This window comes from Pelodiscus sinensis, chromosome 15, assembly GCF_049634645.1.
Source record: "Pelodiscus sinensis isolate JC-2024 chromosome 15, ASM4963464v1, whole genome shotgun sequence".
In the NCBI taxonomy this organism is placed as follows: domain Eukaryota; kingdom Metazoa; phylum Chordata; order Testudines; family Trionychidae; genus Pelodiscus; species Pelodiscus sinensis.
The window spans coordinates 23,317,823-23,332,818 of NC_134725.1; the positions used below are offsets into that span (position 1 = coordinate 23,317,823).

Genomic DNA, 14,996 nt, shown 5'->3' on the forward strand with positions numbered 1-14,996 from the left:
ATCACTCAAATTCAGGGAGGAAGCTTAGGTATAAATGAAATTATTAAGCCCAGGCAGCACAAACCACTGAGATATCTGCATGGGAGGTGGCATGATGAAAAAATTAGCAACTTGTGACTGGAGCGGAGACATTTTGCCAAAATTAAACCAAGATGGAGCTTGTGAGGTCTCTGGTCTGTCATGCCGGCCTTCATAGCAGAGATGCCCTTGCTTTGCTAAGTGTTTCTGCTGATTGAAGCTGGGCTGCTGGCTTGAAAAGCTGAAACTGTGTTTTACATTGAAATTCTTAAATGTCTTAATCGTGTGGAGCTGGTGAGCCGCTGCCCTGACTTCCTAATGGCAGAGAAGATCACTTGTTTTTAAGCCATGTCTGGCGCTGCCCTGACTTCTCTTATTGGAAGCAAGACAGATGGTTACTGGCAACTGAGAATAGAAGCCTTCAGCCCAGCCTGGGTCTTCACCTCCAGGTGCATTCCCCTAGCGAGTGGGCAGCTGTTGGGAGCTGATCACTCCATAGTCAGGAGAGGACTGGGGCAGAATCTTGGGATCTGAATTTTCTTCTATCTGGGGTGCAAAGAAGAAGCAGCGCTGATGAGGGATCCAGTACCTCACTCCCCACTGCTGTGAACCTCATGCCTTCATTAACACAGCTAATGAATCTCCTGAACTGGTAGAATTTTATGTCCCTTACTATGCTGGGTAGAGGAGATTCAGGTCCCTGGTCATGGAGTATGGCCAGAATGGGAAGAGCAGGAGTGAACTTGAAGGCAAAGTGTGTCTGAGAATAGAGTGGGGAAGGGTGTGGGCTGTTTTTCACTGGCCTCCTATTTATTCTTCATCCTTCCTGTTGGCCAAGAGGTCTGCAGAGAGTATAGGAGTGTTGTCTGTGGGCTTTGCAAGCAGATACCTACAGATCTCACTGGGTGGAAATAGGGCTTGAAGTATAGTTATAGGGAAGGACATAGGTGCCAGGGCTTTTCCCTGAGCTGGTCTCTGCATTGCCAGTGCTGGTGCTACATGACTCATAGTTTTACTGGTGAACCTGCCACAGAGCAGGGTTGAGGAGCCCTGTGAACTCAACAGCAGTCCAACCAACCTGTCTATTAAGAGACTCAAAGGCAGGCAGACCCAGGCAGGGACCCTGGGAGGGGCAGAGGGGAACTCTGGGTTATATGGGTGTGCTCATGAGGAATTGTGGGGGGAAACAGGAATAAACTACAACCATTTTCCTCCCTGATTTGGACCCCTGGATGGACAAAAATGTTACTGGCAGTTGGGAAAATAAGAGTCTTGGTCACTGGTCCTGTATCCCTGCAACCTGGGGGCTCTGCTACTGGCCTCCTACTTGGCCTGTCCTGCCATCAGCCATTCACTCAGCCCCGCTGTTGGCCTCCCATGCCCTGCTAGGCTGCCAGCCAGAGGTGTAGTGAGTGGGAGGCGAGGGGGGGGGGATTTGCCCCTGGGCACCACGCTAGGGAGGAGCTGAGCTCGGGTGGGACTGAAGCGCATGCCGCACGGGCCCATGTGATGCATAGAGCAGCGAGCCGGGAGCTGGTCCACATGCTGCCTCCCTGTACACACTGTACAACAATGGTCTAATAACACTTCAAAGACTAACAAAACATGTAGATCATATCATGAGTTTTCATGGGCAAAACCCACTTCCACCCACGAAAGCTCATGATATCATCTACGTGTTCTGTTAGTCTTTAAAATGCTACTAGACTATGTGTTGTGTTTTAAGTTTTTCCTGTTACAGACTAACTCAGCTACCCCTCTAAAAGTTAATACAAATGGTTGAGAAACACTGCTCTGTACCATTCCTTTTGGCCTCCCTGTTTCCCTTCTCCTTTGGCAAGTTAGGCAGGCAAGAGTTTTGGTAAAAATATATCAGACATGTGCACACAGTACATGCTCTACTTCAGCTGGTGCCAGATAATCAGGGCCTCAATTCTAAAGGAGTTGGCATTACTAAAGTGACCGATCCCCCCACATTTTGTTGAGGATTTTCCAAAGAAAATGTTGGTGTTTTCTATAGGTCACCCACATTTCCTAGTCATAGCAGAGAATTGGGATTAACATGGCTTTCTCAACTTACACATGTTCGGACGTTGTGATTGTGAATACCTGGAGAGGCAGTCTGCCAAAGGCAAGGCTGGCCTTGAATCTTGACATTTATGGCCACATGAATGGCTTGTGTGAAATTTGAAAGAGCAGCTCAGAGATCCCGCTCCTTTATGTAAGGATAGAATCTCACGGCAGCCTAAAGGAAAAAGTCCTTGTGGCAGACAGAAAGCCACCTGCAGTGTAATCTCAGCCTTAGGCTACTTATTATTTCTGGTGCCTTCAAGAAAGTGAGGGCGATTCTTGTGTTGTGTGTTAGTTTTATTTAAAAGTTTTTCTGAGTTATTTTAACAGGTAAGTTAATCTCTTACCTTCATAACTCTGATGTAGTTTATCGCTGTGCAATAGTATGAAAAACAATTTGGTTAACTAGGCTGTTAGGAAGCATTATAGATTGCCTACAATAAACTTAATACACTCAAAATCTTTTTTAACTTTTATTAATTAAAGCAACAAAGTTACTCATTTGCTATAACAGTGGTTTTAAATGCTTCATTAAAATATAGTGATGACATTCATATTTGGGTTCTATAACTTTTCTTGTATTTTATAAAGCTTACACATTTTAAGCATTTGACATGTTTTATGTTAAAGACATGAACCTAATGGGAACAGGATATGAACAAATAAAAGAGACAAAATTATTTAACAGAATATAAATCACTAAAACTATAATTTATCTGCAGTTAGTAAAATAAGTAATTCATTAAATGATAAATATCCTAAGAGGTGAATTATTTACAGTAGCATAGTGAGGGATGGCAGGGAGGGGGAGGGCAGTTGCTCTCAAGTGCCACACTAGGGGCATGCCAAGTTAGTCCCCCTCCACTCTCCCTGTCATCCCTTGGCTCACCTGCTCCTCCTTTGCCCACTGCTGCTGGCTGGAGCCTCCTCCCCATCTCTCCGCCCCCAGCCTGACCCTCCTCCATCTCTGTTGGTGGGTTAGTGCGTGTAGGGCTCAGTCCCAAACTGAAGGTGGCAGAAGAAAACGTGATACAAGCCCCCCCCCCCCCCCCCAGGGTCAGGTTCAGCCCTACATCAGGTTCAGGGCCCAGCCACAGGCCATGGGAGTGCAAATTTTGCCTTTGCCCCCTGGTGCATAACATTCTTGCTACGCCTCTGCTGCCAGCCCCACTCAGCCTGGGGTCCCAGCCAGCAGTTAGGCCCATTCCTGGAGGGGCTCCACCTCCAGGCCTCACATGCTGGGTCCTGGCTGTTGGTGGTGGTGGTGAGGGGCACAGAAGGGGCAAGGGATGTATGTACAGCTCAGCACCACAATTCCAAAAACTATTCCAATGCCACTGCTCTAAGGGATGTGCACAGAACCCCTAAACCTGACAAGTACTCATAACAGAAACAAATAATTACAAAGGGAAGGGTTGGGAGAGCACAAGTTCTGCTCCAACTCTCTTACCCTGACCTACCTGATGATCGGAAGGTCCAATATTCATCATCATCAAAATGAGTGTCTCCTGCGGTATGATGGTCTCCAGGGAAGAAAGCGTGTGCTACTGTGCCGCCAGGCCCATCAAAGGGATACCCGTCATCGTGGTCTGCTTTGGAGAAGTCTATTTGTATATCAGCATTATTACCTGCCACTTCATGGAAATTCAGCGGGGTGATGTCACTCCAGACCTTCAGAGCATAGTACATGAGGGCACGGACCGTGTCATGGCCTAGGTGGGACTCTCTGGGGAAGGTGCGGACTCTGGGATAGAAAATGGAAAACAAGGGCATGGAAATAATCAATATCTGTGGCTGTTCAGCTTTTTTTCATTCTACTGATCACTTGATGATCCTCCAAATCTCATCTTCCTCTCAGTTCCAAAATCCTTAGCTTATTCTGCACACCATCACCAAGAACTCTGTAGATGACTGATGATCTGTCGACCACAGTTTGGCAACCACTGACATACTCAATACTCCACTATCAGTTCTCCTAGGGTATGTCTACACTACAATGTTAGTTCGAACTAACATTCATAGCCGCTACACTAGCGCTCCGCTAGTTCGAATTTGAAGCGAACTAGCGGAGCGCTTAGTTCGAACTAGGAAAACCTCATTTTACGAGGATTAAGCCTAGTTCGAACTTACTAGTTCGAATTAAGGGCTGTGTAGCCCCTTAATTCGAACTAGTGGGAGGCTAGCCCTCCCCAGGTTTCCCTGGTGGCCACTCTGGCCAACACCAGGGAAACTCTATGCCCCCCTCCCGGCCCCGGACCCCTTAAAGGGGCACGGGCTGGCTACGGTGCCCGTGCCAGGTGCAAGCCTGCCAGCACCCAGCCAGCAGACCCTGCACCTGGCACGGCACAGAGCCACCCACCCGATGTCCCCCAGCCCACCCCCTCTTCCCGGGACCAGGCTGGCGGCTCCCGGGACCTTGCCCTGGACCGCAAGAGGCGGGCACCTTCCTGGGCTAGTGCGGACATCGTGGACCCTGTCCATGATATCCGCACTAGGAACAGGAAAGTGGCCGTCTAGGGCAGGAGAGCTGCCAGCCTGGCCACCTAGGAGCAGGTGTGCATGGAAATCAAGGGGGTCCACTGAGACCCCCGACCCTGAGCCCTGAGCTTACAATGGCCGTCCTGGGTCAGATCAAAGGTCCATCTAGCCCAGTAGCCTGTCTGCCGACAGCGGCCAACCCTAGGGACCCTGGAGGGGATGGACCGAAGACAGTGACCAAGCCATTTGTCTCGTACCATCCCTCTCCAGCCTTCCACAAACCTTGGGTAGGGACACCACTCCTACCCCCTGGCTAATAGCACTCCATGGACCCAACCTCCATGACTTGATCTCACTTCCCTTTAAACTCTGTTCTAGTTGTAGCCTTCACAGCCTCCTGCAGCAAGGAGTTCCACAGGTTAACTATTTGCTTTGTCAAGAACAACAACTTTCTCTTACTAGTTTCAAGCCTGCTACCCATTCCTTTCCTTTGGTGTCCTCTAGTCCTTCTGTATGGGAACTCATGAAGAACTTTTCTGAATGCACCCTCTCCACCCAACCCCTGCTTTTAGAGACCTCTATCCTGTCCCCGCTCCATCTCCTCTTTTCTAAGCTGAACAGTCCCAGTCTCTGTAGCCTCTCTTCATCTGGGACCTGTTCCCAAACCCTGATCATTGTAGTTGCCCTCCCCTCTCCCAGCCTTTCTCTTCCCCTCTCCCACCTCCTTTTCCCAGTCTCCCCCAGTTTTGTTCAATAAAGACAGATTCCATTTTTGAACACAATTGTCCTTTATTTTGTACATTAATAAGAAGGGGGGCTAGGGAAGGGTAAGTGGAAGGAGGTGAGGGAGGAATGGGGTACGAGCCCCCGATGGGGAGGACTGGGCTGGCTCTGCGGGCTTCTGGGGGTGGAAGCTCTCCTGCAGCCCCCCGATTGCCCCCTCTCCCCAGATGGCAGCCTGCGGCAAGTGCAGCCGGGCTGATGGCCGATTACTGTGATGTGCCTAGTGTGGGTACTCCGGGCAATCCAAGCCAGGACTGCTTTGCAAGCGGGGCACCCCTTAGAACTGTCTGTCCGGGGTGGGGGTCAGGACCCTTTAAGCGCAGCCCTCGGCTAGCCTGAGACAGCATCTCCACGCTCTAAGTCCTCCTCTGATGCCCTGCCGGCTCTGCTTCCGGCCATCCTTAAGCCCGGTTCAGGGTCCACTCAAAACGCTAATTCGAACTAGTTTTTAGTTCTAGACGCGTTAGTTTGAATTAGCTTAGTTCGAATTAACTAATTCGAACTAAGTTAGTTCGAATTAACGTTGTAGTGTAGACGTACCCCCACCTCTGCCCTCCACCAGGTGAAATGTCAGACCTGGGAAACTTCGCATTTGTGTTCTCTTAGGTGGTGTTTCACAGATTGTCCGTGGTACATCTGATCCAACTCAACATTTCTGTTCAAAATTTCCTTTTATCCAAAAGCAGAACAAAAGTGGAAATTCTGACATTTCCTGAAAAACCATTTTTTAAAATTAGAATACAATTAATTTAACTAAATATAAAAGTTGAAAGGTTGAAGTGGAAATGGAATGCTTTGATCTTATTAAAATAAGATGTCTCGTGTAGTTGGGGTCAGATTTAATTTACTATCCACAACAGTTTCATCCAACCAGTACTTTCCAAAGGAAAATCATTCTTCTGGAAAATTTTTGACATGTTCTAACCTCCAGTGCTAATGGTGATTTTATCTTTAGAGTACCAGCAGGCCACCAAAGCATGCCATGTGCAAAAACAATTAAAGCAGTCAGGAAAAGAAAGAAAAACAAACATTTAATATTCACAGAATCCTAGATTTTCAAGCCAGAAGGGATCATCGTGAACCTCTAGCTTGAGCTCTTACAAGTTCAAAGAATTTAGCCCATCGTTAAACCATAACATAGTAAAAACCCAGGGGTAAGATTAAAATTCACCTCTAATAAAGAGCCTGCCATGGACATAGTATAAGTTCATGAACAGAAAAGATGATGTGTTTTCAGACTATTTATAATTGTGGAAAGAGGCTGGCAGGGACAACTACTGAGGGAGAGCAGGTTCCAAACCTGAAGGCCTGGGATAGTGAATAATTGACCAGTCACCAATTTATAGTATGTTGGTGGAACCATCTAAAACTGGTAAGATTATGTGAATTCCAGGTATTTCTTAATCCAGTTAGGAAGTCCAACGGGCTTTTCTTTTCTGTAGCAGATCACTTACCTAGCTAGTATCCTCTAACACTGAATGGAGTTGAATAAATAAACATTCATACAGCTGTTATCACAGAGATTAAAATATTATATTGATTAATGTAGTGTAGTCCAGTGGATAAGGCATTAGACTGAGACTCAGCAGTACTGGATACTTTTCCCGGCTCTGTCCCTAGCTTCTCTGAGGAAGAAATTTTCCCTGCTCCATGCCTCAGTTTTCCCATCTATAAAATGGAGATAACAATACTGACTCCAAAGCATTTTGAGAACAATGGATGCAAAGCCCCATATAAGAGCTAACCATGACTCTTAGGGTATGTCTACACTACAAAGTTAGTTCGAACTAACAAACGTTAGTTCGAATTAACTTTGATAGGTGCTACACATGCAAACTGCTAGTTCGAACTTAATTCGAACTAGTGGAGCGCTTAATTCGAACTAGGTAAACCTCATTCCACGAGGACTAACATCTAGTTCGAATTAACTAGTTCGAATTAAGGGCTGTGTAGCCACTTAATTCGAACTAGTGGGAGGCTAGCCCTCCCCAGCTTTCCCTGGTGGCCACTCTGGGCACCACCAGGGATACTCGTCTGCCCCCCTCCCGGCCCTGGAACCCTTAAAGGGGCATGGGCTGGCTACTGCACCTGGCATGGCTCGAGCCAGCCACCCGCTGCCACCCAGCCCTCTGCCTCTTCCCGGGACCAGGCTGGCGGCTCCCGGGAGCCTGCCCGGGGCCGCAAGAGGCAGGCGCCCGCCTGGTCTAGTGCAGACATCGTGGACCTCATCCATGACCTCCGCACTACGCACAGGAAAGTGGCTGCCTAGGGCAGGATAGCTGCCAGCCTGGCCACCCAGAAGCAGGTGTGCATGAAAATCATGGTGGTCCACTGAGACCCCTGACCCTGAGCCCTGAGCTTAGAATGGCCGTACTGGGTCAGAACAAAGGTCCATCTAGCCCAGTAGCCTGTCTGCCGACAGCGGCCAACCCTAGGGACCCTGGAGGGGATGGACCGAAGACAGTGACCAAGCCATTTGTCTCGTGCCATCCATCTCCAGCCTTCCACAAACAGAGGGCAGGGACACCATTCCTACCCCCTGGCTAATAGCATTCCATGGACCAAACCTCCATGACTTGATCTAACTTCTCTTTAAACTCTGTTCTAGTTCTAGCCTTCACAGCCTCCTGCAGCAAGGAGTTCCACAGGTTGACTATTTGCTTTGTGAAGAAGAACTTTCTGTTATTAGTTTGAAGCCTGCTATCCATTCATTTCATTTGGTGTCCTCTAGTCCTTCTATTATGGGAACTAATGAAGAACTTTTCTTTATTCACTCTCTCCACACCACTCATGCTTTTATAGACCTCTATCCTATCCCCCCCTCAGTCTCCTCTTTTCTAAGCTGAAAAGTCCCAGTCTCTTTAGCCTCTCTTCATATGGGACCTGTTCCAAACCCCTGGTCATTTTAGTTGCCATCCCCTCTTCCACCCTTTCTCTTCCCCTCTCCCACCTCCTTTTCCCAGTCTCCCCCACCTCCTTTTCCCAGTCTCCCCCAGTTTTGTTCAATAAAGAGAGTTTCTATTTTTGAACACGTGTCCTTTATTTTTAACATCAGGAAGGGGGCCTAGGGAGGGGTAAGTGGAAGGAGGTGAGAGAGGAATGGGGTACGAGCCCCCGATGAGGAGGACTGGGGTGGCTCTGCAGGCTCCTCGGGGTGGAAACTCTCCTGCAGCCCCCCGATTGACCCTCCCCCCAGATGGCAGCCTGTGGCAAGTGCAGCCGGGCTGATGGCCGAGTGCTGTGATGTGCCGAGTGTGGGAACTCAGGGCACTCCAAGCCAGGACTGCTTTGCAAGCGGGGAACCCCTGAGAACTGTCTGTCCGGGGTGGGGGTCGGGACCCTTTAAGCACAGCCCTCGGCTAGCCTGAGACAGCATCTCCATGCTCTAAGTCCTATTCTGATGCGCTGCTGGCACTGCTTCCGGCCATTCTTAACCCCGGTTCAGGGTCCACTCAGTGTGGACATGCTAGTTCGAATTAGCAAAACGCTAATTTGAAATAGTTTTTAAGTCTAGATGCGCTAATTCAAATTTTAACATGAGGCAGATATATGTGATCCATCCTAGATCTTTTATTGATAGCTATCATTATTTCCCCGAAGGTTTTGTGCCACTTTTTCAATTCAGGGCATGATCTGATTGCAGAAGTTGTGCTAATAGTTCAAAGGTGATTGGGAGTAGACTTTTGTCAAATATCAACATTCCATGGTACTACCTGATCCAGTGCCAGTGAAAGCAAAACACTTTCCAAACATGATTCGGGGGCTATTTCCTTCCTGTAGTTCCCCCACTAGCAGAGCTCACTCAGAGCTGACCGCCGCCCCAGCTGGGTTTGATAATGAAGCAGAGTTAGGCCTCTTGACACTTAAAAAGACAAACTACACTGTAAAACATATATGTACAGTTTTGAGAATCTTACAAACACCCCAGTCCTGCAAGCTACTCCACCTAAGCCAATAGGAAAGTCAATAATAATCCCTGCCCTGAAGAATTCATTGTCTGAAAGATAAGATGGGTAACATTTTCAAAAATCCCCATGTCTATGATCTTTGAAAAATCATGGAAGACAGGGGAGATACCAGAAGACTGGAAAAGGGCAAATATTGTGCCCATCTATAAAAAGGGGAATAAGAACAACCCAGGAAACTACAGACCGGTCAGTTTAATGTCTGTCACAGGGAAGATAATGGAGCAGGTAATTAAGGAAATCATATGCAAACACTTGGAAGGTAATAAAGTGATAGGGAATAGTCAGCATGGGTTTGTGAAGAACAAGTCATGCCAAACTAATCTGATAGCTTTCTTTGATAGGATAACGAGCCGTGTGGATAAGGGAGAAGCGGTGGATGTCATATACCTAGACTTTAGTAAGGCATTTGATACGGTCTCGCATGATATTTTTATTGATAAACTAGGCAACTATAACTTAGATAGGGCCACGATAAGGTGGGTGCATAATTGGCTGGATAACCGTAGTCAGAGAGTTGTTGTTAACGGTTCTAAATCCTGCTGGAAAGGGATAACAAGTGGAGTTCCGCAAGGGTCTGTTTTGGGACCCGTACTGTTCAATATCTTCATCAATGATGTAGATATTGGGATAGAGAGTCCGCTTATTAAGTTTGTAGATGATACCAAACTGGGTGGGGTTGCAACTTCTTTGGAGGTTAGAGACATAATTCAAAATGACCTTAGCAAGTTAGAGAAATGGTCGGAGGTAAACAGGATGAAGTTTAATAAAGAGAAATGCAAAGTGCTCCACTTAGGAAGGAACAATCAGTTCCATACATACAAGATGGGAAGCGACTGTCTAGGAAGGAGCATGGCGGAAAGGGATCTAGGGGTCATAGTGGACCACAAGTTGAATATGAGTCAACAGTGTGATGCTGTTGCAAAAAAAGCAAATATGATTCTAGGTTGTATCAACAGGTGTGTTGTAAGGAAAACTCATGAAGTCATTCTGCCGCTCTACTCTGCGCTAGTTAGGCCTCAGCTGGAGTACTGTGTCCAGTTCTGGGCACCACATTTCAAGAAGGATGTGGAGAAATTGGAAAGGGTACAAAGAAGAGCGACAAGAATGATTAAAGGTTTAGAGAACATGACTTATGAAGCCAGGCTTCATGAACTGGGCTTGTTTAATTTGGAAAAAAGAAGATTAAGGGGGGGACATGATTTCAAATATCTAAAAGGGTGTCACAAGGAGGAAGGAGAAAATTTGTTCCTCTTGGTTTCTGAGGACAGGACAAGGAGTAACGGGCTTAAAGTGCAGCAAGGGAGGTTTAGATTGGACATTAGGAAAAAATTCCTAACTGTCAGGGTGGTCAAATATTGGAATAAATTGCCAAGGGAGGTGGTGGAATCTCCCTCTCTGGAGATATTTAAGAACAGGTTAGATAGACATCTGTCAGGGATGGTGTAGACGGAGCTTGGTCCTGCCTTGAGGGCGGGGGGCTGGACTCGATGACCTCTCAAGGTCCCTTCCAGTCCTATGATTCTATGTCTTAGGGGCATATGTAACATTTTCAAAAGTGCCTGCCCCTTTCAATAATGTATCTGACAAATAATGGGAGAAGAAACTGAGGCAGGGTGCTGTGAAGTAACTTGCCCACAGTAGGTTATTAGTCAGACTAGAAAATGGGTCTCCTGACTTCCAATCAAGGGCCTCTCTTCACTAAACCACACTGCCCCTCTCATTAAAGTTAATGGTGTGTTAATATGATTTACATAAGAACATGAGAACGGCCGTACTGGGTCAGACCAAAGGTCCATCTAGCCCAGTATCCTGTCCGCCGACAGTGGCCAGCACCAGGTGTCCCAGAGAGGGTGGACCGAAGACAATGATCAAGCAATTTGTCTCCTGCCATCCTTCTCCATCCTCTGGCAAACAGAGGCCAAGGACACCATTTTATCCCCAGGCTAATAGCCTTTTATGGACCTAACCTCCATGAAATTTTCTAGCTTCTCTTTAAACTCTATTATAGTCCTAGCCTTCACAGCCTCCTCTGGCAAGGAGTTCCAAAGGCTGACTACACGCTGTGTGAAGAAGAACTTTCTTTTATTAGTTTTAAACCTGATACCCATTAATTTCATTTGGTGTCCTCTAGTTCTTCTATTTAGGGAACTAATAAATAACTTTTCTTTATTGGCCTTCTCCACACCAATCATGATTTTATAGACCTCTATCATATCCCCCCTCAGTCTCCTCTTTTCTAAACTGAAAAGTCCCAGTCGCTTTAACCTCTCCTCATACAGGACCCGTTCCAAACCCCTAATCATTTTTGTTGCCCTTTTCTGAACCTTTCCAAGGCCAAAATATCTTTTTTGAGGTGAGGAGCCCACATCTGTACACAGTATTCAAGATGTGGGCATACCATAATTTTATACAGGGGCAGTAAGATATTCTGGGTCTTATTTTCTATCCCTTTCTTAATAATTCCTAGCATCCTATTTGTCTTTTTGACCACCGCTGCACACTGTGTGGAAGTTTTCAGAGAACTGTCCACGATAACTCCAAGATCTCTTTCCTGATTTGTCGTAGCCAAATTAGCCCCCATCATACTGTACGTATAGTTGGGGTTATTTTTCCCGATGTGCATTACTTTACACTTATCCACATTAAATTTCATTTGCATTTTGTTGCCCAATCACTCAGTTTGGTGAGATCTTTTTGGAGTCCCTCACAGTCTGCTTCTGTCTTGACTATCCTAAACAGTTTGGTATCATCCGCAAACTTTACCACCTCGCTGCTTACCCCTTTCTCTAGATCATTTATGAATAAGTTGAAAAGGATTGGTCCCAGGACTGACCCTTGGGGTCAGTTACCGCTCTCCAATCTGAAAATTTACCATTTTTTCCTACCCTTTCTTTCCTGTCTTTTAACCAGTTCTCAATCCAAGAAAGGACCTTCCCTCTTATCCCATTGCCATATAATTTACACAAGAGCCTTTGGTGAGGAACCTTGTCAAAGGCTTTCTGAAAAATCTAAGTATACTATATCTACTGGATCCCCCTTGTCTGCATGTTTGTTAACCCCTTCAAAAAACTCTAATAGATTAGTAAAACATAATTTCCCTTTACAGAAACCATGTTGACTTTTATCCAACAATTTATGTTCTTCTACAAGCCTCACAGTTTTATTCTTTACTATTGTTTCGACTAATTTGCCGGGTACTGAAGTTAGGCTTACCAGTCTGTAATTGCCAGGATCGCCTCTAGAGCCCTTTTTAAATATTGGTGTCACATTGGTTACCTTCCAGTCATTAGGTACTGAAGCCGATTTAAAGGATAGGTTACAAACCACAGATAATAGCTCAGCAATTTCCCATTTGAGTTCTTTTAGAACCCTTGGATGAATGCCATCCGGTCCCGGAGATTTGTTAACATTAAGTTTTTCTATTTGTTCCAAAACCTCCTCTAACGACACTGCAATCCGGGACACTTCCTCAGATTCATCACCCACAAAGGATGGTGCAGATTTGGGAAACTCCTCAATGTCCTTAGCCGTGAAGACTGAAGCAAAGAAATCATTTAGTTTCTCCGCAAGGACTTTATCATCCTTGATTGTTCCTTTTATATCTCGATCATCTAGGGGACCACAGATTTTTTTTAGCAGGCTTCCTGCTTCTAATGTACTTAAAAATTGTTATTTCTTTGAGAGTTTTTGGCTAGTTGTTCCTCAAAATATTTTTTTGGTTTTCTTATTACATTTTTACACTTGATTTGACAGTTTTTATGTTCCTTTCTATTTATCTCACTAGGATTGGACTTCCACTTCTTAAAAGATACCTTTTTGTCCCTCACTGCTTCTTTTACATGGTGGTTAAGCCACGGTGACACTTTTTTAGGTCTGTGAGGGGGTCACGCACCACCGTAGTGGGGGTCCGTCGTCTGTCCCCGGAATCAGTCCATTCCGCCCGCACAGGCCTCCGCTCACGTGGCGTTTCCCCTCTGGAATCTTCTGGTCGCGTTGCTCTCTTCGCCACACTGCCCTCCGGCAGTGCCCAAGTCACTCGCTCTGAGCCCCCCTTCCAGGGGTTTGGTGTCTCTCCAGCAGGCCTGTCCGCAGGCCTAGCAGGCTGGCCGGTTGGCTGTCCAAGCGTCCTGGCCCAGCCTGACTCTCTAGCCCTGCCCTAGCTCCAGAGAGCATCCTGCTCCCTCGGCAGCCAGGCTCACACTGCCTTGGCTGAAGCAGCCCTGCCCTTTTATAGCCCCCAGCTGGGCCTTAATTGGCCAACGCCGCCCAGCTGGGCTGAACTCCCAGGGCCTGCTCTAGGCTGGGGTTTGGCTCTTAAGGGGCCAGTACAGGGCAGCTGCCCTGTTACAAGGTCTCTTGCTTTTTTTTTAAAATTTGGGGTATACATTTAAGTTGGGCCTCTATTATGGTGTCTTTAAAAAGTTTCCATGCAGCTTACAGGGATTTGGCTCTAGTCACTGTGCCTTTTAATTTCTGTTTAACTAATCTCCTCATTTTTGTGTAATTCCCCTTTTTGAAATTAAATGCCAAGGTGCTGGACTGCTGAGGTGTTCTTCCCACCACAGGAATGTTGAATGTTATTATATTATGGTCACTATTCCCAAGCGGTCCTTTAATGGTTATCTCCTGGACCTGATCCTGTGCTCCACTCAGGACTAAATCGAGAATTGCCTCTCCCCTTGTGGGTTCCTGAACAGCTGCTGCAAGAAGCAGTCATTTAAGCCATTGAGAAATTTTATCTCTGCTTCTCTTCCTGAGGTGACATGTTTCCAGTCAATATGGGGATAATTAAAATCCCCCATTATTATAGAGTTCTTTATTTTGGTAGCCTCTCTAATCTCCCTCAGCCTTTCAATGTCAGTATCGCTGTCCTGGTCAGGTGGTCGGTAATATATCCCTACTGCTAATTTCTTATTAACGGAGCATGGAATTACTATCCATAGTGAGTCTATGAAACATGTTGATTCATTTAATATTTTTATTTTATTTGATTCTACATTATCTTTCACATAGAGTGCCACCCCGCCACCCACTCAGCCTGCTCTATCCTTTCTATATATTTTATATCCCGGTATGATTGTGTCCCACAGACTTTCCTCATTCCACCAGGTTTCAGTGATGCCTATTATGTCAATCTCCTCCTTTAATACGAGGTACTCTAGTTCACCCAGCTTATTAGTCAGACTCCTAGCATTTGTGTACAAGCACTTTAAAAATTTGCCACTGCTTATTTGTCTGCCCTTCCCTGATGCATTAGATTCTTTTATATGCGGTTGTTTGTCTGCTCTGGCCCATGGTTTGTCCTCTCCCCTCCTCTCTTTCTGACTATAGCTTAGAGAATCCATTGATAGAGATTCTCCTCTAAGAGAAGTCTCCCTCCAATTTACGTGCATCTCCGCACCAATCGGCTTTCCCCCATCTCTTAGTTTAAAAACTGCTCTACGACCATTTTAATGTTTAGTGCCAGTAGTCTGGTTCCACCCTGGTTTAGGTGGATCCCATCCTTCCTGTATAGGCTCCCTCTCTCCCAAAAGTGTCCCCAGTTCCTAATAAATCCAAACCCCTCTTCCCTACACCACTGTCTCATCCACGCATTGAGACTCTGAAGCTCTGCCTGCCTACCTGGCTCTGCGTGTGGAATTGGAAGCATTTCTGAGAATGCCACCATAGACGTCCTGG

At 46.4% G+C, this 14,996-nt stretch overlaps 1 protein-coding gene across 3 annotated transcripts in view; it reads right to left on the bottom strand.

The window, feature by feature from the left end:
- The window catches only part of MMP17 (matrix metallopeptidase 17), a 181,043-nt gene that overhangs the window by 21,027 nt on the left and 145,020 nt on the right, over positions 1-14,996 (bottom strand). For 2 of the 3 annotated variants that reach the window (XM_075898411.1, XM_075898413.1), the window contains one exon: positions 3,549-3,832. In XM_075898411.1, coding sequence (XP_075754526.1) covers positions 3,549-3,832 — 284 coding nt within the window. The remainder of the gene's footprint in view (positions 1-3,548; positions 3,833-14,996) is intronic. The other variant, XM_075898412.1, reaches the window with a different exon arrangement.